This window comes from Manacus candei, unplaced genomic scaffold, assembly GCF_025592945.1.
Source record: "Manacus candei isolate 608988 ecotype Guabito, Panama unplaced genomic scaffold, ASM2559294v1 h1tg000014l, whole genome shotgun sequence".
In the NCBI taxonomy this organism is placed as follows: domain Eukaryota; kingdom Metazoa; phylum Chordata; class Aves; order Passeriformes; family Pipridae; genus Manacus; species Manacus candei.
Genome location: NW_026138062.1, coordinates 13,233,009 through 13,257,158, shown reverse-complemented (window position 1 = coordinate 13,257,158; position 24,150 = coordinate 13,233,009). Strand labels below are relative to the sequence as shown.

Below are 24,150 nucleotides of genomic sequence, written 5' to 3'. Positions count from 1 at the left end.
CTGCTAATGACAGACTTTGAAGGTAAAGAATGTGAACCTTTAAAATGCTCTCCATTGGGTATGGGAAGTGGAATGTTGGTACACACCACCACAAGAATAGTTTACCATCCTCTGCTTGGCAAATCAGTCTGTCTCTAGTAACACCTTAGGTCACAGCCATGGTGTGTCCAGCAACATGGACTCTGGAAAAGAAGTCAACCTACTGAAAAAAATGAAGAGGAAATCATTTTTTTTCTTCAAAAATAGTCTCCAGTGAAAGAAGAATAGCAATTTGTTTTGGAAGGGATTAAAACAAACCAAAAAAACCAAAACAAACGTGCAAATATTTAAGATTAAAGAAGAGTTCCTCCTTATCTGTGAGAAAGAAGTCACTGACTACAAAGCCAGAAGCATCTCTGACATGTAATATTAAGGAAGCTGCAGGCAAGGATGGTGCAGGTCAGATCCATCTCAGGACTTTGCGTGCCTGGTAGCCTGATTTCTTTAGGATGTGGAGATGGGCAAGGCACTTACAGATACACAGAGTGGAAGTGGGTGCTCTCAAACTAGGAGGAAAGAGAAGGAGGGGACGGTCTGCGTCCATGATGATTGTCACGTCGCATTGAACATTACATTTCCGTGAAGAGCTGGCCAGGCTCTGTCATCGTTTCACTAACTTGTGATGGTCTCCTATGGTTTAATGGTTTATTCTACCTTTTTCCTGTAACCTTTGACTGGCTTGTTCCTAGACAAGCAGGAACAGGATAGGTGCCCTATTACATTGTTGGTCTGGCATGTTATGGGGCTCTGCACAGGTCTTTCTGCTGCTGTATGTGAAGTCTTTTCTTTTTTGTTTGAATCCCTTCCCTGTACTGTGTGTGAATCTTGCAGCTGAACCAGCTGCAAACCAACATCTGGGGCAGGTGAGAAGTTGTTTCTATGTATTTAAGCCATTTACCCTTCCATAACTGCTGGCACTGTGGGCAGGAGTGTTGTTCAGCCACTGTCTGCAGTTCAGCCCTGAATATTTGCATCTGATGACTAGGTCTGTGTTACACCACCTTTGTGAGCCCCCCATTCAAAAAATTTCTTCTTGTTCTTAAAATGAGCAGGAAGACAACAGAATCATTGTGAGTGTCTGCTGGTGCACTTCCAAGGTGTGCTACAGACTGGGTATATATATAAAAGAAGATTTTACTAATATTAGTGATTGCATATGTATTTAATATTTTTTGAAAAACATGTATTTGTATAAAAGAAACCAAACCCCTTCTACCCACCATACAGCATCTCTCTCCAGATGTCTCAGTTTCAGTTCCTCATTGTTTTGTCTGAAAAATTTTCTCTAGGCTGAAGTGTTCTCTGTGTTTGAGTCAAGTATCTTAGAAAACAATACAATCAGGGAAAAAGTTACAATTAAATCTCCTTTCATACGGAATTGACTATCTGAGGTTGTTCAGCGTGGAGAAGAGAAGGCTTCAAGGTGATCTTGTCACAGCCTTCCAGCACCTAAAGGGAACCTACAAGAAAGCTGGAGACGGACTTTTTACTGGGACATGTAGTAATAGGACAAGGGGAAATGACTAAACTGAAAGAGTGGGTGGGTTTAGACTGGATATTGGGAAGAAATTCTTTACTTTGAGGGTAGCGAGGCACTGGAACAGGTTGTCCAGAAAAGTTGTGGATGCCCCATCCCTGTAAGTGTTCAAGGCCAGCTTGGATGGGTCTTTGAGCAATGTGGTCTAGTGGAAGGTATCCCTGCCCATGGCAGAGGGGCTGGATCTAGATGATTTTCAAGACCCCTTCCAATCCAAACCATTCTGTGATCTTCCTGGCTAATAGAGGTTATATTTCCCAAAGTCAACAGCTTGTTTTCCACTTCTGTTTTGTCAGTAACTAAATTAAAGGTAATTAAAAAATCATAGAGCCTTTCTGTGTACCTCTCAAAACAGAAACTGCAATAGATCAGCTAGTTTCTCACTCTGTATGTAACAATTGAAATAGTACAGAGTTATGCTTATGTATTCAAAGTGAAATGTTTTTATTTCTTTTGGAACAGTCATAGTTTCATACTTTATGTTTACTGCTATTTGGTCTTGAAACCTTTTAAATCTTGAATTATGATTACATTTTAAGTCAGCTATTTTAAAAGATTTTCTTTTCTTTTCCTCACTTTCTGCCCTGCTTCAGGCCGGAGGAAACCAACAGAAGAGTGAAAAATGTAAGACACATCTACTTCAATATTTTCTGAAACAATTTCACACTAATTCTGATTAATTATTTTTAAACACTTCTGTTTATGGTACTATCATGTTTACTTTATTCTTCATCTGTTCATCTATCTGATATAAATTAGTGCCATTTTACAATGATCTCTATGCAGCTTACTTGCCCAAATCAATGTAATTATTGGAAACAGTACTTTTGTCGGCTTACTTGACATACATTAGATGCATCATAACATTCCTTCATTGTTTTTGGTGGCAATCATAGCTAATACTGTAAACAAGATGTTACAGTTCATTGTCCAAACATCTCTAGCAGCATGCTGAGGTTCTTTTATACTGGTATGTGGCATGAGAGGAAAGTAATTAAGTTTGTATTTAGGTTTTTTGCTTGTTTGTTTGTTTTTAGGTTTTGATTACATTATACTGGCTTGGGAGAAAAGCTCAAAGTAACCCCCATTATAATGGTCCATACCTCAGTCTTAAAGCCTTTGAGAATTTATTAGGGCAAGCATTGACTAAGGTAAGGAATCCAAAAAAGGACACTAAACAAATAACCTGAATTTTGTAGTTTGTTATACATTACAGCATCAATTCTAAACAGTCTCTTGGGGGGTTAATTTTATTATTGGTTTGGACAACATAGTCATTTATTTTATTTGTTTTGCTTGCTATCAAGGTCCATGTGAAAAGAATGATTTTTAACTTACACTGGTTCTTCTGCTACCCATATGAATTTCAGAATCCACCTGCTCTGATTAATGTGGTAGATTGTGAATAGCCCGATTTCGATTCCCTTTGGCTGAAATAAGAGAAATTTAAGACCTTGTATTGAATCTCCTATCCAAGCTGTTGTATGTGTTGTTTTTAGAGGTTTGCAGTAGTCTTTGTTGAAGTTTTTTTGTGAACTCAAAATGCATTTTAAAAATTTTTGAGTTATAACTCATGAGTAGCATTTGCATCTTAAATTATTGTAAAAGACCTTTCAAAACTTACTCTCCTAGGCACTTGAAGAATCCAGCCACCTGAACAGAAGTGGCAGGGATAGTGGATACGGTGATATTTGGTACGTTGACCGGGGAGAGCCTTTTTCGTCTTCAGCTAGCCATAAAAGAGACGATTCTTTTGATAGCTTGGACTCTCTTGGTTCAAGATCCTCCACAAGCTTTTCATCAGATATAACCTTAAAAGGTGGCAGTGAAGGTATGTTTTTATCTTTAAAATCTTTTGTTGACATGTGTCATATGAGTATAGGAGAAGACAATGTGTGGAGCTGGTACTTGGGTGTCCAGTACTTAAATTGGCTTGAAAGTCGGCTCTGGTTTTGAAACTGCTGCAGTTGCATTTTGCTTAAGCAAATATTGACCTTTAAAAGTTGGTAGAAACAAAGCACTGCTCACACAAATCTTCCTAGGAAGGGTTACTGGAACTCTTGCTCTCACTGCTGCCTTAGGGTGTGTGTATGTGCAGTGTTCAGTAAGGAAAATTGGTAGAAATCAGATCTTGATGTCATCACCTAAAATTCACCAGTTGCAAAAGTCTCTTACCTTGTTCCTAGGGTGCTTATGTCAAACTTCTCTGTTTTCACTTCATTTGTGACTATTCAATATTCAGTAATGAATGGTATTTGTTACTTTTGATAGGAAATATCATGGAAATAAGGGTAACAAGAAGACAGTTTGTGACATTGAATCCCTTAAACTGTATTCTAACCTGTGTTTCTCTGCCATTTTAAAGTTCAATACAAACTTGTAGTCTAAAGTTATAAAAAGTGTGAGCTTCTGGATTTTGTTTCATGTGAATAAAACTAAATCACTGGGCAGAGGCCACGTGGAGCATTTCTTATCTGAGCAAAGCAACGTGTAGCCATGTTCAGTACATGATATACCCTGGGCTTCTACAGGGCATTAATCTGGTGAGACGAACATGTTGTTGTACTATTTGCTGTTAACTTGTTTTTGTTAGTAAATTTACATGGGAAATATTATTTAATTAAAAATTTATATGCTCTTTCATGTCTTCAGTCTAGAGGTTAGCACTTTGTTTCCTGTGATAACGAAAGAATGTGATAATGAAAGAATGGAACAAATGTAGCAGGGTCATGCAAACCAAATTGAGCTTAATGGATCGTATCGCAGCTTTGCCACAAACTTCTAAAAATACCTATCCTACTGTCCTGTCAGTAACTCAGCAAATTTGCAGCCAGAACATCTCAAATATGGAGTTAAATTTTAGAAGATTTTGATCCAAGCTCTAGCTAGAAGCTTGTGTCTAGAGAATAATGTTTGTGCTTTCCCTTGTCTCCCCTTTCTTCTAAGGTTGTGACAGTGACACAGACTCAGAACTGCCTTTCAAAATGCATGACTCCCATAAAGATGACAGGTCTTACCGTAGGATATCTGTGATTGAACCAAAACCTACCACTGACTTCAATCGCTTCTTACCCAATAAAAACAAGCAGACGGCTTATGTGCCAGCACCATTAAGGAAGAAGAGGACAGAGAAGAATGAGGACAATAGGAGGAGCTGGGCAAGTCCTGTCTTCACCGAGTCAGATGGAACGTTTTCAAGGTACTGGTGTGTGGTCTTAGTAAAGTGGGCTTTGATTTAGAATTTTTTTAAATAAATGATTTGCAGCTGCTGTTGCTGCAATGCAAAGTCAAGTATTTGATTTTCAATATTTTAACCAGGGGGATGTTTTGGTGTGGTTGTGTGGTTGGTGTTTTTTGTTTTGGTTTTTTGGTTTTTTTTTTTTTATGTTTGAGTAATGCTTTGAAGCTGATCAGACTCCAGGTAGAGGGTATTTAAATGATCTTAAATGCAAGTTCACGAGAGATAGACCTACGGTTTTAGTTTCTCACTAAACCCTTTCCGAAATATGGTGATGAATTTCAGTTGTCCGGCTTCTTGATGCATACTGATGAGATTAGTGGGCAGTTCTTGGGTTTCATCCTTTGTGACTTCACTGTTTTCATTCTATTCCTGTTTTGGTCAACCTCAGTGGACATGAAACAAATCCCGTAGCTTCCTGCCAAAATAGCAGAGCAGAGTGTGGGCTCACAAATCCAGCTTCCCTCCAGATGGTCTATGAGCATGACAGTGGGTCTGATTCAGAAGATGAAAGAAGGCTGCCTGATGTTGTTTTGGATGACTTAGCAAAACGTAGATTTCTAGTCAAAAAGAGCCCTGTAAGCTCTGCTGCACCTGGACACCGTTTCGTGTTGCGCAATGACTCTCCTAAATCTTGCTCGCAAGAAAGTTATCCAGCTGGTCCACTAGCTGCAGTGCTTGAACCACTGAGGTCAGAGATACTAATCCAAGATCCAGTAACTATTGCAGTCCATTAATAACTCTGTAAAGTTAGTCTTCTAATCGGCATTTTAACACAGCTGATAATTTGATATGCCTTTTCTGTCAAACTTTGTATTTTTGTCAGAGGAAATATGATGCTGATATAACCATTTAACTTTTTTTTTATTTTATTTTTTATTTAATATATCTTATTATTTCTGGTGCTGCAGTGATGGAATTGAGAACTAATACGCTTCATTCACAAGGCTGAACTCCTGAGCCAAAAAGCATGTCTTTTTGCATTCTTTATGTCAAGTTGCTCCTAAAATATCTTAACTGATTGGATATTTTGAACAGTAACCAGAGGAGGCACAGGCAGTTGGATACTAAAGAGGAAAACAAACCAAGAGTTAACAATCCTTCAGAATTATCTGGGTATTTTGATGAGGACGAGGAAGAAGTAGGCATCCCAAACATTGAAAAAGATGATTTCTATTTTCGCAAGCTAAGTTCTTCAGCATCACATACAGTTGTTGCTTTTGACAAATTTCTTCCTAAGTTTTGGACTCCAGAAGAAGAATTGCTATGGAAAAAAATCAAGAAATCCTCTTTTAAACCCTGGTATAAAGAGATTCAAGGGTTCAGGTGCGTTTTGATGCATGCCTGTTTCTCTCCTGTGTGCAAAGCCTATAAATAAAGTGTAGTTCTGTGACCCTATTTTTATTTTTTATTTTCATTGCCAGTATAGCAGCAGGATAGTTTTGTTGTTGGTTTTTTTTTTTTTTTTTTTTTTTTTTAGAAAATAGTTGAAGTACTGTTTTTGTAATACTGTTGCATTTTTGCCAACTGTGCATTTTATTCAATGAGTACACTTCATGGGTTTTTTTCTTTCCCTCTGCTCATTCTTTGTGCTGCTGTACAGTAGAAAGAAATCAGACTCTGAGGATGAGGAATTTGCTTACAAGCAAAGCTGTACCATTGTTGCTAATCAACCAAGACCAATTTTTGACTGGAACAATAGTTGCAGAAGGGATCAGAGCTATAAGCCAACTGCTGAATATGTGAGAAGCTCATTGTCACAGATTGCAGAAGGAAAAATCATGGAGTCTTCTGATCAGCCCAGGTTGATACTGCTGCATGAGTTGTTCTCTTGCTGCCTCAAAAAGAAATGTCTGGGTGTGCAACAGCTAAATGAAATTAAACCATGTCCCATGATGTCGTGCTTTTTTGGTTATTACTCTTTTGCTGTTGTGGTTTCGGTTTATTTTTTCTTTTAGTGTAGCTGTAAGTTGCTGGTCTTCTGAAACACATAGATGTGGAAGTATAACATGCTGCATAGGGCTACTGGCTTTGTGTGTGAGCATGTAGGCGTGATGTTTCTGAGCAGGTTAGTATGCTGTGATACCTTTGCGTTGGTTGACGTGTGCTGTGCTACAGTCCGTGGTGGTGGATGACAAGTGGTGTAGTTGTACTGCTTGGGATACTGCAAGTCTAAACCAAATGTATATCACAATACATTGTGATCTGCTTGTCTCTTGCTGCTTAATGATATTTTTACTTCCCTCCTTTTGTTTTATATGCTTCAGTCAGTTTTCGTTACTTCAGGCCCTGCAAAAATACTCTGACTACATGTCTTCTGAAACGGAGACCAAAATTGATCCCACTTCTGGCCCTAGGCTCATAAAATGTAGAAAGAATGTTTCCTTTATACCAGGATGCAAGCAAGGAGATGAGGAAAATGGATATCTGTATCCAGATTTGGAAAATGACGACTTGTTCGTTCGGAAAACCGGGGCTTTCCATGTGAATCAAGTTGTTCTTCAAGACCCTCGGTTTTTAAAAAAATTCTCTGATCAAGAGCCTCCTCTAGAGGGTGAGATAATCCTGCAACCCAGAGAGGGCCAACCTGTGATTCCAGATTTGGAAAAGGATGACATGATTTTCCGTAAAGTCCTCTTTCAGAAAAAAGAGGTGCCTTTGTCGGGTGCTCCTGACAAGTATCACCCAGCACTGTTTCCTGATCCATGGAGTCTTCCAGAAGAGATCCGATCCAAATTTCTATGTTTACTTGAAAAAAACACGACACTGGAGGAAAGAAAGAGCAACGGCAGAGTACTGTCACCATCTTCTCACCATAAGAAGGATGATATGCTGACCCGCAAGATTGAATCTTGGAAGGTTGGAGGCAACATACAGCCAGTAAATTTTATCCCAGGTCCATGCAGTGAAGAAGACTGGAAGAAGTGGGAAGCAATCAGGGAGGCCAGCAAAGTTAGACACAAGAAACGGCAGATGGTGGAGAGGTCAGGTTGTGTCCTGCACAGATTGTGCTTGAGTGCCATTGAACCCTTTCCATTCAGAAAAGCCTCGTCTTGTGCTGAACCATTCATAGAGTGCCAATCTGCTGTTTGTTCATGTCGTCCTGGAAAAAGCTTTTTATTTGCTTTGAATAAAAGCCCATGACTGCAATACCATATTTTCAACAAAAAAATATAATGTTTTCTAATTTTAGGCTGCCACTATAGAGAAAATATGTTATCATTCCATCAGGCTAAAGTTCTGCATAAGTTTCTTTCAATGGTTGTACAGGAGTAGTGATTATTCAAAAGTCTTTGGAGGCTAGAAATATTTCCTTTTATTTTGCAAGATAATAGGTGAAAACATTTCTGAAACACATTAATTCTTTAATGACAAATTCTGGAAATGGGCATTCTGATATTCTTGCTTGCACCTAAGTATGAAAATGCTCGTAAACTGTCCTACCACAGTTCTGAGATGATTAGATGAAGTGAAGAAAAAAATTAGTGTTTTGTTTGCCTGAACTCATGGTGCATGCAAGTTGTATGTCTATGTAATATTAAATTCCACTGTGACATATTTTATTCTGCCAGTATTTTCCACCTACTTTCATACAGTCCTAATTCATACTTTCTGCTAAGTCTTTCCTGTTATTCTCAAAATTTCTCGTCTGACTGAAAACTATTTCTTAACTACTTCCTAACTCTCCTTTGAATTTTCTGCTTTCTGGGGGAGAGTGGAGTTTCAAATGTTTCCTTAGCTCTGAAAATACGGCATTGCAAGTTGCAGTTCTCCCAGCTATGCATCATTACTTTGTGACTAAGACACTTCTGTGTTCCAGTTGATACTTTGATGTTGCTGCATTTAATTTTTAAGCTTAATACTGTAACTAAATGCAAGCTTCACTGAGGAATATTTTTGAAGTGCTTGAAAATATTGCACATTTTAAGAATTCATTCAACAGCATAAAATACCTGTATCATAAAATACATTTAAGAATACTAAAAAAATCTTCTGTAATTACCCTGATTAATTGTGTTCACGACTTAATTTGCTAAATGTCTATATAAGGCCTTTTATTCTTGTCCAAGCCAAGTATTACTTTTGTTTACTATCAGAAATGCTTGAAGTAACAAGAAGACAGCCTCTGTAAGCCACGCTTCTTGTTGGGACTCAAATTGGCCTTAATTTTGAGAAATTTTCAATTTCTTGAAATGAGTCTCTTTTGAACATCATGCTGTTCAGCAGCATTGGAATAAGTGGTGCAGAATTAATACAAGGCTCTGTTCGTGCAGTATTGCTAAATCAGAAGTGTTTGAAACTTGCAGGCAGCCTTATTCTGTCAGTTCTGCCCAACTTGCATATCATGCAAGTCCTGGTGTGTTTTTTGACTAGTGTCCGATTCCCAATGTGCTATTCCATGCTGGCTGGTTCCCAGGCTTTCAGTTTTCACTTTACTTAGTAAGAGTGCCGGTATACTAATGGTGTGAGTGTTATCAATATCAAGACACTGAATCTTTTCTTTTTTGGTTTCTGATTTCTCAGACTGTTTCAAAAGCTTTCTGATGAGCAAGGGTAAGTTTTATGAAAGCTTGCAAATCATTATGCCTTTTTTTTCCTCTTTACATCTTTATGCATGCACAGTAGCTAAAAACTTATGCTGAAAACAACTTGTGCATGATGCTTTGTTGTTCTGTGCTTTGGCAATTTATGTAACAAATGTAGAAGACTAAAAGCTGTGTGTATGGCAAAAGTTGTCTGTGGCGTCTAGTGTATCCAAGTTATAGTTATCAGGCACTTTGAAAATCAGGTCTAATATTTTCTTCCTACTGAAGTATTTGATGTTCTGTATTTAAATTAGGCTTTAAAACATTGAAAAATGTAAAGGAAGATCAGTACACATTTTTTTTTGAAAGCTGTACACCTAGAACCTGAAATTAATAACAATATGATATTTATCATGGGATTGGAGAATGGTCGGTGGTTATTTTATATACTCCAGGTTATTGAATCCTCAGTGATAAACTTATTGGTTAGTGTCATGTGAACTTAGATGTTGTTTATGATGTACTGCGAGTCAAAGAGAAAGAATTTTTCCACTTAATTTGTGATGACATGTTCGGTATTTGGTATCTAATTATTTTTTATTGTAAATGTATTTATTTGTTTACTTCTCTATTTTTACTCTGAGGCAGAGCTGATAAATTACTAAATACTTCCAGAAGAAACAAGAAGTGTCTCAGAAGTTGTTAAATGTTAGGGGAGGGAGACTCAGAAGACTCAAGTCACTAGTTAGATTTTTAAGTCTAGACTAAAATTAAAACTAACATCCTGTTTCTTGGTATGAATATAACTGTACTTAGGGTACATTGTATTTAGGTCTAGATTTTCTTATTTTGTTGCAGGCATATATAATAACTCAAGAGAATTAAGTGGAAACTGTAGTTATATAAGTGTTCTTGAACTCACTTGGAATAAATTTGATACAACTTTTATGTAGAATTTGGTTACCCCAAACCATTTCTATACATGATGTAACTTAAGCATAAAAAAAGAGGAAAAGAATTGTACAAGAGTTTCTGCAATAGTGACTAGGAGATTTTTGCTAAATTTGGCACTCTTCCCATTCGGAAAATAGACAAGCAAACAGATACAATGAGTTAATGCCTTTGTCTTTATTTCTAGAGGCCAAAGTCCAAAGTCTTATGTTACCAACAAAAGTGAATTGGGCCTCTTGGGAGGAAGTGAGAGTCTGGTTTGTTAGTTCAGACCTCTGTTGGAATGTAACAGATTAGAGCAAGGCTCTGTGCTGAATCAGTTTAGGTTTCAATCTGATTTTCCATCATATCAGAGAAGTGCCATGTTTTCAAGTCCTATTAGAACTTGGTTACACCCCCCATCATTCATACTTCGGATAAATGAAAACAAAGGTATTTTTGAAAACAAACAAACAAAACTCCCTCAACAAATCAAACAACAAAACCTCAAACCTCAGGAAACTAGCTTTCATTTTATATATTACAGCATTGAACCTTACAATGAAGCACCTGCATTTGGTTTAGTGTCTCAGAGGCTTGTGGTCAAATCTGAGCAGGAGTCTTGTTCTATATCTGAATTAAATATCCTGTTATGTTTATCATATGTAGTGTGAAAGAATAAGGGAAAAAACAGCATGGGGCAGGGGAGGGAGCATGAAAGATGAACTTTGAGGAATTTAGATTGAAGGGAACTAATGAGTAGAAGTTCGGGAAACTTGTAGCCATGTTGAAGAAATCAGTAAGAAGATGGCTATGTTAGCCATGCTTAGCTTAAGAAACAAAAGAATGGGAGGTGATAGTGTGGCTGTTACAGGAGAGAAGTCAAAGGATGGGAATTTGGACTCAGGGAGGGGGCAATGCCTTTTGTGTCAAAGGAAGGAACAAGATCAATACAAATAATAAGTTTGAACAGAAGTAGCAGTTGGATGCGAGAAGCTCAATGTGAATGATCAACATGGAGCTGCTATGGAGCTGCTTATTCCCTTAACCTGATTTTATTTGCTCAAATGTCCAACTAATGACTTGCGTGCTGGCGCTAGAGCATGTCCCAGCCTTGTTCATTCAGCTGCCCATGTGTTTCCTGCTCTATTTGAAATAACACTTATGAGCACTCAGTTCTACTAATAGAAATCTCTCCCCCTTTGAAGGTTTCACTTGCATAAATGATAGCTAAGATGTTATAAAGCTGAGTGCTGTTTTTTCTTCCTAGGAGTAAATCTTTGAACGATGTCAGTGCAGAGGAGCTGCAGTCATTGCGCAAAATCCGTTATGAAGAGCTACAAAAGATAAAAGAACAATTGCAAGAACAAGATCTAAAGTGGCAAGAAGTAAGGACTCCTTTTCACCTCTCTTTGTATGTCCTACTTTGAAGGACTGCCTTCAGTGTCCCTTGTAAACAAACTTGGGCATGTGTGCAGCAACTCATGGGCTGTCTTCTAAAATGATCCATCTCGTGCAACTACCAGTGGTTTTGGGGATGTCTGTGTAATGCAGAACTGAAATTATTTTAAATATTGCCATAAGATTCTGATTAATGCTTTAGGATAAGACTTGAGTGTATTGTAATAAAACCATCAGGCTTGATTTTTGATGACATAAAGAAAAGTTAGGGCATAACTTCATGTGTTATCTGAAATTTGTGATTCTTTTTTTTTATGAAATGATTGGAATCTCTAGTATTTGATCCTTTGGGAAACGGGGGGAGGAAATAATACTTTGTTGTTCAAATTCTTGAGGCTTCTATCTCTTAGTAATTCTGTCTTAAATCCGGGTTGTAAACTGTATGGTAGCTTTGCACAGTATCATAATGGTATCTGAAGATGTTTGATTTTATTAAAATCTCTGCTTGACAATGAGTATCAAAAAGAAGCTGAAATTAAGAACAAAGCACTGAACAAGAAGTTCATAGTTGTTTGTTTAATGCATCTCAGCCATCTCAGTTCTGATATTCAGTACTTTCCTTAACTCAGCTCTGGTATTTCATGGACACTATTTAGAGTTCACATTGTGGTTTTACAGAAATGAGGAAAATATAGTAATATATGTTTTCAATTTAGAATTTAAAGCATGTTTATTCTCAAGCTAATGTATTGGTCTAACATAATAGTCATTTGGAAAAATAATAATATCCCAAACTCCAAAGCCTTCAACAAAGAAATACAGATGGCATTTGCATCAGTTTTCAACTGTGTGTCACTGGGTAAAGTATTCTGGAATAAAATTGAATATTCTAAGGAGGGGAAAAAATGGAGCAAAATTATGTGCCTTGCCACATGTAGTCCAATAATTAAAATTACTAGCTTAAGAAGGCAGTGAGCCTGCAAGCCTAACTGAAATATGAGAACCCTTTTATCATTTAGCAGAAAGGTACATTAAAATATGGCTGTGATGCAGAAATGTGAATAAAATCAAGGCTATAAGTAGCATGTGATGAGATGCCTCTGTGCTTCTATGGGGTCTTGAGAAAATCTGATGGGATACATTCATGTTATTCTAATAGGATCTAGCAAAGTGGAAGAATCGTAGAAAGAGCTACACTTCAGAATTGCAAAAGAAAAAGGAAGAGAGAGAAGAAATTGAAAGGAGAGCCTCTGAAGTGTCTGGAACGAGTACCAAGTCACTGAAAGAAATGCAGCAGGAGAGGTAATGGCCCTAATGGGAGTATTATGTTGAAGAACTTAAATTTGAGCATTTTTATTCCTTTCAATTCTTGAGCAGCTTTTGTAGCCAAGTTGCAATTGATTCTGCAGAGATCTCAACAATTTTAGTTGCAAAACACAGTGCAGAAATCTAGGCAATTGGAGGGCTGAATATGGTTTACTAATGCTGTCTTTGCACAGAATGTTAAATGGTTTTGCTCTATAAATGATATTTTGCTCTGCTATCTATAAATAAATGTATTGAGAAGTCAATATTTGCATTCTTTTGAAATTAGTTAAAACAATAGTGTTGAACTGAAGAGTTGCCTTTTTTATTCTTGGATAAGCTTAACTATTTCTCTTTATTCTACCACTACATTTGCTATTCTTTTAGCCACTGTGAATAATTACAGTCAGAATTTTAATGTATGTTACAGAGCTGTAAACTTTTACTTGATTTTCCCTTTATCCCTAATTGTTCCTCTGAGTATTTAATCTCTGAAGAGTAAAAAGTGTAAACTGCATTTCTACTGTCACCATTTCTACTGGTGACAGTCTTATTTATTTGCTTAAAATGCACGTATGACTGAGTTGAAGTATTAGAATGGAATGGCATGTATTCATAAAAGAAATTTTAATGAATTTAAACCCAGAATATTTTGGATTTCTGTGTTTTTTTAGTTCTGAGGACAAAAATTAATTGCTTGAATAAAAATATGGATGCTAATTGTATTGAATATCCAATATCATCAGAATCTTAAAAATTATGTGGTAATGATTATCCAAGTGGTGGTTGTTCCTTTATGACAAAGGAATGAATAGCACAAAAAGAATAATAATCTGAACTTCAGGACACCATCTTATTTAGTTATTTAAAATTCAGCATAGTGTATTCATAGAGCAGAAATGTCAACTAGAGTTATAGAGTTCAGGCAGTGTTATGGCACTACCTTCTTTACATTCTTTCCTAAATTAAATATCAGTTTCTGGGGATATGTAATTTGGATGGCTATATAATTTTCTTGGCAAATATAAATTTCTGTCATGGCGGCAGCCTGAAAATGTGACAGTAGTATCCCTGAGTGCTATGAGAGTATTGAAATGGGGAGGAGGGGGGAGAAGGTAGATTTAAAAAGATACGAAAATACTAATATTTTTAAATTATGCCATTCATTTTAATTTACTGGAGATGTATTTTTCGATTTATACTCTGCCTTGAACATTCAGTAGTTGAAAGACTTAGGACCTGCCTCTTTGTTGGGTTACTTTGGTGTTCTAACACACTCTGTCCCCCTAGGGAGGGGAGAGATGAAGACTCCTATGGGCAGCGAAAACAGGAACACAGCTGGAGGTATTCACTGAATGACGATGTGTTTAGTGAAGAAAAAGCACCTTCTACATGGTCAGCAGCAAAAGATTACCGTTTGGAAGAAGATACTTCCTACAGCACTAAGGACAGCAAAAGTGAATATGCCTCACAGCTGCCCAAGGAGAACCTGCCGGAGAGCTCGGCTGCTCAAGAAGCTCCTGCTCTGCCAAAGAGCCTGGCAGAGGAGCAGAGCTCTGCTCTTTTGTCTACTCGCTACTCAGTGAATGCTCAAACTGGGTCAGCTCAGGTTTCAGCTTCTCTCCCGAGAACTTACCAGAAAACTGATACCTCTAGGTTAACATCTGTGGTTACACCAAGACCTTTTGGTGTCCACTCAAGAGGAATCTCGTCACTTCCACGGTCGTTCACGGTAAAATTCTGCTTCATTCCTGGAGTTTGTAAATGTGGGTCTTTAATAGCTGGGGGAACAGTAGAGTTTTAAAGTTTTGTTGCTTTTAAAAAAGTTGTCTGCTGTATGATGAAGGCTGTGTTAATAGAGCAGGCAGTTCTGTCATGGCTTTGGATGTTTACTTGTGTTTCTGTTCTTAAACATACTCCTGGAATTAAAGCTAGTAACTATATTTGGTAGAATATTCTCTTTATTACTTGTGTAAGTCTCCTTAGTGTGCCATACAAAAAAACTGTCATTGTTGGAGGTAATTATCTGGAGCTAAGTTAACATAATAAAGTGGTAAAGATGAATTTTTCAGGTGATGTAAGTTTCCTCTGCTCTGCTGACTTTGTTGAAATTGAAATTTTATGCTAGCCTAAAATTTGTCTGCTCAGTAAAGCACTGAAAAAATGAAATTGATTCTCCCCCTGCCACATTACTATGTTGATTCTCATAGCTTTCTCCTAAATCCTTATTTGTCTAAATTTAAAAAATGGTAAGAATGCAAATAATTCTAAGCAGAATTATTCTAAACTTTAACAAGTTTATCTTAAAAAGTCTGGCCTATTTATTCTGCAAGAATTTAAAGAGAAAAAAATATGTTTCTCTTCTTTAGTAATGGGTACAAAAACCAGAATTTGCTTGAAAGGGTGAGAGGTGTTTTTGTTAAATATTAAGATCACTGAAAGATTTAAAGAATTTTTTTTAGAAGCACATATTTACCAAACTGTTATTTTTGTCCTAGATGGATGATACTCTGAAATACAACGGAGAAGTAGAAAAAGCTAAAAGAACTCAAACTTTGTTCACCAGCGTCTCCTTTTCGCAACCAGACTCTGCACACCCTCTCTCCACTAGTGCATTCAGAAGCAGAGGTGAGGAGGAAGAGGAGGAAAAAGAAGGTGTTCAGTCAACACCTGCTCCTACTTTGGCATTACCTGTAAAATCCCAAGACCAAGATGCTGGAAGCAGTATTCTTAAACCTGAGTATGGCATTCCTTCTGATTCTCTTTCACTTGCATCTTCTGCAGAAATTACGAGTCCAACAGAGCCTGAGGATTCAAAATCCATGGTAAGTGTGGAAATAATGGGATTACTTAGTGTAATTGAATGCTACAGCAGAGTAAAAGAGAAAATATATAAAATTTCATCTAATGCAAGTATTTTTCTAGCAGTAAGAAGACAGCTCAGAGATCTTCTGTTTCTTTTGATTTAATTCATGAGAAAGAGAATATTTGGGAAAAAAATTGTTTCTTTTGCTGCATTTTTCCCTACCCTTCATATGCCATGTGCTTAATTTTATTTATTATTCTAAATGAAAATAGTTTTTCTAAATATTGTTTAGCGCTTGGAAAGTTTTTTGTTTTTTCTCCAAATTAACACATTGTGACACAGTCAGGTATGTCAGTTAGGTAAATTACCTGAACTGCTGTAGCATTCATTTGCACTTTTAAACTGGTGGAGGAAAATAAAGATCAGCTTTTCCAAGGCTAACCATAAACATCAGTATCATACTATCCTCTTTTTTCCATCTGGCTTGAGTTCCTTCTCTCTTTTTTTAGCTATTTACTTGAATCTCATTAATGTTCACATTAATTTTGAAGTAATTCGCCATCTCTTTGCATATGTGCTTATCCAGGAGTTGGGTCTTTGTGTTCTTTTTGAAGTATGTATCTTCAAGTGCTGTTTCCTCCAACTGATTGCATGTTTCACGTGTAAAAAATGACCAGCAACAGCTTTGATTTTTGATACCTTTCTGTAATATCTGAGAATGTGCTTTATACTGCTTGACAGATTAGAGATTAGTTCTTTGCATTCCTGATGCTGCTGTAAAAGTTAATTGTGCCAGTGAATTGTGCCAGTAATTGTGCTTGAGTGAAGATCGTAAGACCTTAGATGCTGATTTATGAAATCACTTCCCATATAATCTTTTCAGAAATTTGATGACTTTGAACCATTCTTCTTCCTAATCACTTGTGGAAAAGGAACATATTGCAGTTCCTGATACCCCTTGGCCATTGCAGTGAATTTATCTTAAATTTTTGAAACTGTGATTGATGTATAAGGAAAGGGATCATAATTTTTTTTTTCTGTCTTGTAGCAAAAACAGGCAGAGGAATTTCTGTTCTAATCAGTGAAAACATAGATTAGATATGGCTTCTTAGAATCTCTTTCAGCATGGCAAAGGAGAATAGCATATACTAGGTCCATATTATTTTTTTTTCTCATCATTAGTCAAGAGATTATAAATAATCCTTCCTACAAATGAGTAATATGGGTGTTTTATTTTAAAAATTAAAAAAAAAAAAAGACAGCTTGTGTTGTGTTATAACTTAACAAACTGTAACTTAAGGAATGCAAGTTCCATTTGTTTGTAAATCATTGCCAGAGATGAGAGATTGATATAGTTCACTAGTCATCTGGGCAGTAACACCAGGTCTGTGGAGCACTGACTGTTTTAGAGATGACCTATTCAAATGATGAAGTTCAGTGTACAAAGTCACATTGCTCCTCTGACAAGTGATAGGTTGGAAGAGTCATGTTGGGATAGTGGAAAAAAATAAGAAGACAGGAACACAGTCATATTCCAAATGTTTGTATGTTCTCTATCAGAGTGTGCTAACCTGTTAGTAGATTCACTTTTAATATACTCACCTAAGGGCTTGAGTTGAACAGGAGCATTTGCACGCTGGTAGCTGTGTTGTGAAGAAAAAGACTTACAGCCCCCCTGGGCTGTAAGGGGGAGTGTTTTCCCAGGAACATTCCTGTAACATGAGACCATACCTCAGAATGTTGCCTTGCAATGTTGTTTTCTTCTGTATCCAGTGCTCAGGTACTGCTGAAGCCTCCTCTGGCTGCACCTCCCAGAGACTCTGGCTGGCTGCATCTGCTTGTGCAGTGCTCCCTGTAGCTTCCTGTTGTATCCTACCAACATAGGAACTTTGGGGAGTTGGCACAGATTTCTAGAGTTTTAAATATTTTAAGTTAGGAAAGATGAATCCCACCCTTCAGGAATGCTGGTTCACTAGGCGGCTAAAACATAGGTGTCCATTTAATGCATGTATAAAAGCATACTGGGTCTCTTCCATGCACATGTTGCTATTTTAACATTATTTGACAGAAAAAGTCTATTTTTTTCCCTTTTATTACAATGTCAGTTTCCTGATAATGAAATGCATAGCATGCACTTGGGTATTTCAATTGTTTTTAATGATTTCACATTAAAATGTTAATGTATGCAGCACATTCTTATTATATAGTGTGGGATTGAAAGCAAGTGTTTCAAAATGTTTTCCTATTCAAATATTTTTGTTGTTTAAAGTGATTATGTTAGGGTTTGATGCAGATATTGAAAGCATCTTGGAAGTCCACTAGAATGGAAGAGCTGAATTTAGCTAATTTTGGTATTAGTTTTATTATCTAAGGTCTCCATAGCAAGCTAGTAGTATTTCACACGAAAGAAAAAGAGTAATTTTTCACTTAAGTAAATCTGATTGCAACATTGAGCTTAAAGTAAGCTGATGATGTTCACTGTCGGATGTGCCAGAAAAAAAATAAGATTGATTACTGGTATCTAGTTTTTTCACATCTCTGGTGCTCTCTCAGGAGGCAGTACGTTCAACAAATTCACAAGACTATCCAAGAAGACTCATTTAGGGCTTTAATTTCCTCCAAGATCTTAAGTTTTGTAGCATTGTGTTAACAAAACATTTAAACTGATAGAAATGCAGAGTGGAATGTACATGTAGAGAAAATATAAATGTGAACTGAAAGAACACCTGTTTGAATAAAAAACAAATGAGTTAGTTAACTGACTTCCAATACTGTTTCCTTTATCTGTGATGCTAATAATAGATGATTAAAGTGCACATTGTGAGCAGCCTCACTTATTTAGAGGATAACCTTTCCCTCATTTGGATTCCTGTGATACCAGATACTGTAGTGTCATGTTTTATTTTTCAGGAACAGTACAGTGAAATGAGAATCAGCATAAACCAGAGACCTGGCCACAGTCGCAGCTTTGGGTTTACAACAAATTGGAGTTCTTCAGGAGCCTTTGTACAGACAGTTGAAGAAGGTAAATGTGTATTAACTGCACAAATTTTTGTTCTTATGTTTAGTTTGCAGAGGCTTCTAAATTAAGGCATTTGCTGCTAAGAATGCTGCAAACATTTTAAAAAATCAGGTGTAGAACTGAAAAATCAGTATTTAGTTTGCTAATGTGTTTCTGTGAATCCTCATCTCTTGAAAACAGGTTGAATTCAAAAATGCATTTTCCTAATTAAGGACATTTCTATAACCACTGAAAAGGCATAAACATGATTATTTGTTCACCAAGCCCCTTACTGAGCAGTAGTAGGGGGCACGTACAGACTTCTAATATCCAGATTGTTCCTTTCAGTGAAGTTTAAAAGATTTCACTTCATATGATTTGTAAACAAATGCAGAGGAAAATTAGTTAGGAAATTTAGTTAGTCAATTTGAATTTTGGAGACGGTTAACATGTTTATAACCTGTGTTCAACATACTTTTTTTCAAAAACTTGCTCATGTTATATCCTTATTCAATTCCTGTAGCTCCATTTAAAGGAATGAAGGATGAAAGAGGTGGGTGGCCCATTGAAAGATTAAGATGTGCTTTCAGCTAGGCACTTATCAATGTTGTATTTCTTGTTTTTAAGTCTAATTTAGGTTGGAAGGAACCTTGAAAGATCACCAAGAGCAAAACCCTGCTCAAAAAACTGTTTAGACAATTCAGACAGGTTGCCTAGGGCTTTTACCCATGTGGGTTTGAAACCCTCCAAGGATGGAAACTGCACAGCCTCCCTGGGCATTGCATGATTATCCTCTCAGAGAAAATTTCCCCCACATGTCCAGTCAGACCAATCTTTGTCCCAGTCAATTTTATAACCACAGTGCTGTGTTCTCCTGCCACACATTTCAATAAAGAGCAGGCTTTCCCTTCTCAGTGACTCGATGACTTCTCTTGGTAGGTACTGGGGAGGCTGCTGTTAGGTCCCCTTGCAGCATCTCTTCTCTAGGCTGAACCTCTTAGCCTCTCCACTGCTCCAGCCGTGCCCATCCCAGTGCCCTACCATTTAACTTGCCCCACTTTATTGATGTCTCTCTCACAGCAGTACACCAAAACTGGACACGGTATTGTCAACATGGCATACCAATTGAGGAGTGAACGGAATAGCCACTTGTCTTGACCTGTTGGTCATACTAGTGTTCATATAGCCCCAACACTGCTAGGGTCCCCCAGCCTTGCTCTCCAGCTCAACAGTGCCTGAACCATCACCAGGGTTAGTCTATCCCAGAGCATTTTGGCCTTGTTGAATGTCAGATGCCTGCTCTGAACGGCAACCCTGCCCTCCAGTGTTTTAGCCATCCTTTTGGCAAGGTTTGCAAACTTGATGAGGGTGTATTTCACCTCCTTCTCCTGATTATTGGTGAACACATTAGAGAGAGTAGGTCTCAGGGTACATCCCTGGCAAGCTCCACTTGTAACCAGCCTCTAGGCTGAGTATGAGCCATTAACTGCTACCCACAGAGCCTGACAACCCAGCCAGTTGTTCACCTATCTGGTTGCTCTGCCCTGTAGACAATACAATCCCAATTTTGATACAGGATGCTGTGGAAGATCACGTCAATAGCCTTATTAAAGACAAGGTGTGTGGTATCCATCACTCCCCCCTCATCCACAGATCTATTCATCATTAAAAATAACCAGGTTGGTCAAGTGTGATTTAGACTTGGCAAATCCAAACCAACTATTCCTAGTCACCTTTTTCTCTTCCATGATCCCAGAAAGAGCTTCAGAAATACTTCCTCTGATTGTTTTGTCATCCTAACTAGCTGTATGATTTTCTTGAGATGATAGCTTGCATTTATCTTTTTAGGACTTATAAATGACTCTGTCTTCTATATATGCTATTCCTTTAAAAAAAAAAAACAGTTGAGAAAACCTAGGCAAAATTAATTTCTTGTAAGTGTTCTCAAAAACCTAAATATGAATTAAGCTTATAACGCATATTTCAGTGAATCCCATTTACTACATATAAAAGAAAAAGAAAGAACATAGTGCTCATTTTTACAGTTTTCAACTTTTACACTAAAAAATAGGTAAACAGCCTTAAAGTCATTAATCTAGTCTGTTCTGCCAACTTCCGCAGTGCCATATAATCTTTATTATTTCAGTCTTTTCCCTCTCAGTTTCCCTTTGCAATAATTTTTTGAGATTGTCTTGATGTAAGAATGCACTTCTGTGATCAAACACTTGCAGTCACATAGAACACAGTAAATTTGACCTATTTCCTTCAGGTTTTATTTTCTTTGTATTTATCTATTGTAATAGCAACAGATGGGGATAGGTTAGAGGACACTAAGTACATCTAGAAAATGAATATTTGGTTTGTTTTGTTTTTACTGGGGACTAGTAAGAAAGAAAAGTCTTTTACCTTCAGGGAAACTTGCAGAAAACAGCAGTACATGTTTTATATCACAGAAACTAAATCCTTTATAGCAATATAAAGAAATTATTGTTAATTCCTATAGTTTTGGAGGAGCTGGACAGAGAAAGACAACATACAGCTTTTGGCACCTAAATTTCTAGCTAGTCTCTGCAGGCTTCTCACCTTCTCTAGAGCTGAATCAGAGCAGAAACCCAATATAGGCACCCTGGTTTGTCCTTTTATTCACAGACTGTGGAGGAAGAGCAGCTGGCAAAGCTACATGCTAAAAATTGTGTAGCCTAAATTGTTCTGGCTAAGTTAGGTCTACGTGTGCAATCTAAAGACTGCTGCTATTCATTCAAATCTGTATGGCTGGAGTATGGTATGGATATGTCTTTGTAGTAATAGTGTAGGAAGAACTATGCAGTCTTAAATTCCCTTCATGTCATAAAACTGACCTGAGATACACTGTTCCCACCTCTGAGCTGGGTCTTCTCATCCCTGACAAATTTTTTGAGTAAGATGAACATGACCTTTTTTATTTCCTAGGGCCTGTTCTGTCACAACACAAAACAGAGAAATTATCAGTTTTGGTGACTCCCCTTGAGCCTGAAGCATTCCCTCTACCATGAGCATAAGGCTTAGTCTAGATGCAGTCAAACTATATGGTACTAAGTATCAGACATAATTCCAAATGTTATATGATCTTGTTGAAAATAGTAACTTCAGTGTTAGTATCTTCAATAGCATTCTTAACAGTACCTTACATTAATAGATTAACATCTTCCTGGCTTTTAAGGAGATGCATGTTTTTTCCATTTTAACTATTGCCCATGTTTTCTCCCCCCAGATAAAAACCCTACCTTTTCTTCTACAGTGTACTTAAAAGCAATTGGTATGTTTGGAAAATTTTACTGCTAACTGCAAATGAAGTTTGTAGTCCGTGTTTTAAGAAGAATGCAGAAAAATAAAATATGGAGCTTTGCTCTTCTAGTATAGTAGCTAGTGTTGCTTTTTAGTGAATTATGACGAATCACTGTTTGGTGCAGTGTTAGGAAGCATAGCATTTGTTAATTTCTTAACTTTTTCATGTGCCAGGAATATTAAAAGCTATTGGAATCCTTAGTGGATGATCCAGACTTAGAGTGGTATTTTACTAACGAGTCAGATAGACAGAAGATAGGATGAAGCATATGATCTAAATCCTTCTGTCATATTTGTACATATTTGTTTCTAATAATGTAATAGAGCATTGTTCTTGGTATATTTTAAATAAGATGTGTGGATTTCACTACTTACTTTGGAAAATGCTTCCATTGTGTAGTTCAAATTTTTTTTATTAACATGAGGGTTTATTGTTCAGTGCTTAAATACATTTTTACTTAGCTTTTCTATTTTCCATTCTGCTAAGGGAATAATTTTAAATGGAAAAACCATTCATATGTAATTCATCAAATCATACTTGGAGAGTCTGACTTTCTCAGCTCATCCATTTTCTGAATTAAATAGAGAAAAAGTTTATGAACTGATCTTTATGTTCTCTGTCTCTAGTCTAGTAATATTGCCTGCCAATGTGTTGTAGATGAAAAAAGTATAAAGTGCAGCCTGTCTTGCAAAATATCAGTAGATTCAAAGTCCAAGCTGCATAGAATTTGCTCTTAATTGATAAAATAAGCAGAATCCAGACAAGTCTAGTGGTACAGCACCCAGCAATATCTTGAGTCCAATTACCAGCCAATTCAGAGCTAACAAACTATTTTAGCACAGCAATAACGCAGCATGCTCTTGTCGGTAGAGTCCAGAAACTGCAAATAAGAATATGGGAAAGCCAGCTTCTACTGGAATTAACAGAGTGCAGGCTGGTTTTTTGGCAAAGAGGAGGATTACCCAAACATTGGCTGAATTTCAGCTAATTGTTGCAGACCCTGTGGTGCTGCCTCTCTCTCACTATCTCAGATTATAACGGTGAGTTAGTGAAGGCAAGATTGAGTCCAAAGGTTGCTTATTAAAAGGGCTAGCCAGAATGTGAAGACTTACAAGTCCAAAAGATTGATGCTCTTTGTCATTTTCATAAGTTCTAAATTGAAGAGCTACTTTGATACTGAGTTTACTGATTTTGTATTAAAATGTAGTAGATTTTTCTAAGACTTACTGAATATCGACCATTAAGCATTTCTTTGAATAACTCCCCACCTCACTCCCCTCCAGTCACAACTGTGATAAAAAAATAATTATGAGGGGAGACATAATTTTATTTTTCTTCTGTTTTCTGCAGGAAGCCCTGCAGCACTTTGTCAACTGCATATAGATGATGAGATCATTGCTGTCAATGGCACAAAGGTTTCACATATGGACTACAGTCAGTGGGAAGAAGCCATCAGCAGAGGACTAGAAACTGGAAACCTGGTCATGGATGTCAGACGATACGGAAAGAATGGTGAGTTGTTTCATCAGGCAGATACAGTATGCTCTGTAAGGCAAATAAGCTTTGTCTCTGCTGTACCTGACAGCTGAGAGTCCTTATTACCCTTACAGGAGTAATATGTATCTAAGCTAAGTAGTTTGCCAGTGTGTCTGTTGCATTTTAACACAACTTGGCTTTTTTAACTGCTTGTGCATTAGAAATGTCTTGACAAGCAAATCTTCAAAGCATTGAAATACTGACATCTTTCTCGTGCTCTGACCTTTTTCTGAGAGGATGCACAGGTGAAAGAGTGTGCAACCACCACAAAAGGGTATATAACATTTCATTTCCTTCCATACCACAAGAATAAAGAGGACCTGTTCTTTAGACCATAATAACTGTTTAAGCCTTTCTCTCTCAATGGCCAGCTCCCTTTCTTCAAATGAGGATCATGTGTTCCTTTCTTCAGGGGGCATTTCAAATGATGTATGAGCTTGTTGGTGGCACCTCTGTGCTATGATTTTGTCCATTGACCCAAATACTGTGATGCTGTAATCTCTTCT

The 24,150-nt window shown here is 37.2% G+C and overlaps 1 protein-coding gene across 14 annotated transcripts in view; it reads left to right on the top strand.

Annotated features, from left to right (window-relative positions):
- LMO7 (LIM domain 7) overlaps nucleotides 1-24,150 on the top strand; it is a 129,805-nt gene that overhangs the window by 84,113 nt on the left and 21,542 nt on the right. For 7 of the 14 annotated variants that reach the window (XR_007903339.1, XM_051780393.1, XM_051780394.1 and 4 more), the window contains 15 exons: nucleotides 2,170-2,200; nucleotides 2,614-2,727; nucleotides 3,209-3,407; nucleotides 4,523-4,775; nucleotides 5,206-5,505; nucleotides 5,853-6,140; nucleotides 6,418-6,618; nucleotides 7,082-7,798; nucleotides 9,339-9,368; nucleotides 11,541-11,658; nucleotides 12,831-12,973; nucleotides 14,267-14,708; nucleotides 15,475-15,801; nucleotides 18,693-18,807; nucleotides 23,459-23,620. Coding sequence is in view for 13 of the 14 variants with exons in the window: in XM_051780393.1 (XP_051636353.1) it covers nucleotides 2,170-2,200; nucleotides 2,614-2,727; nucleotides 3,209-3,407; nucleotides 4,523-4,775; nucleotides 5,206-5,505; nucleotides 5,853-6,140; nucleotides 6,418-6,618; nucleotides 7,082-7,798; nucleotides 9,339-9,368; nucleotides 11,541-11,658; nucleotides 12,831-12,973; nucleotides 14,267-14,708; nucleotides 15,475-15,801; nucleotides 18,693-18,807; nucleotides 23,459-23,620 (3,440 nt within the window). In the remaining variant the exon portion in view is untranslated. The remainder of the gene's footprint in view (nucleotides 1-2,169; nucleotides 2,201-2,613; nucleotides 2,728-3,208; nucleotides 3,408-4,522; nucleotides 4,776-5,205; nucleotides 5,506-5,852; nucleotides 6,141-6,417; nucleotides 6,619-7,081; nucleotides 7,799-9,338; nucleotides 9,369-11,540; nucleotides 11,659-12,830; nucleotides 12,974-14,266; nucleotides 14,709-15,474; nucleotides 15,802-18,692; nucleotides 18,808-23,458; nucleotides 23,621-24,150) is intronic. The other 7 variants (XM_051780387.1, XM_051780386.1, XM_051780391.1 and 4 more) reach the window with 6 other exon arrangements.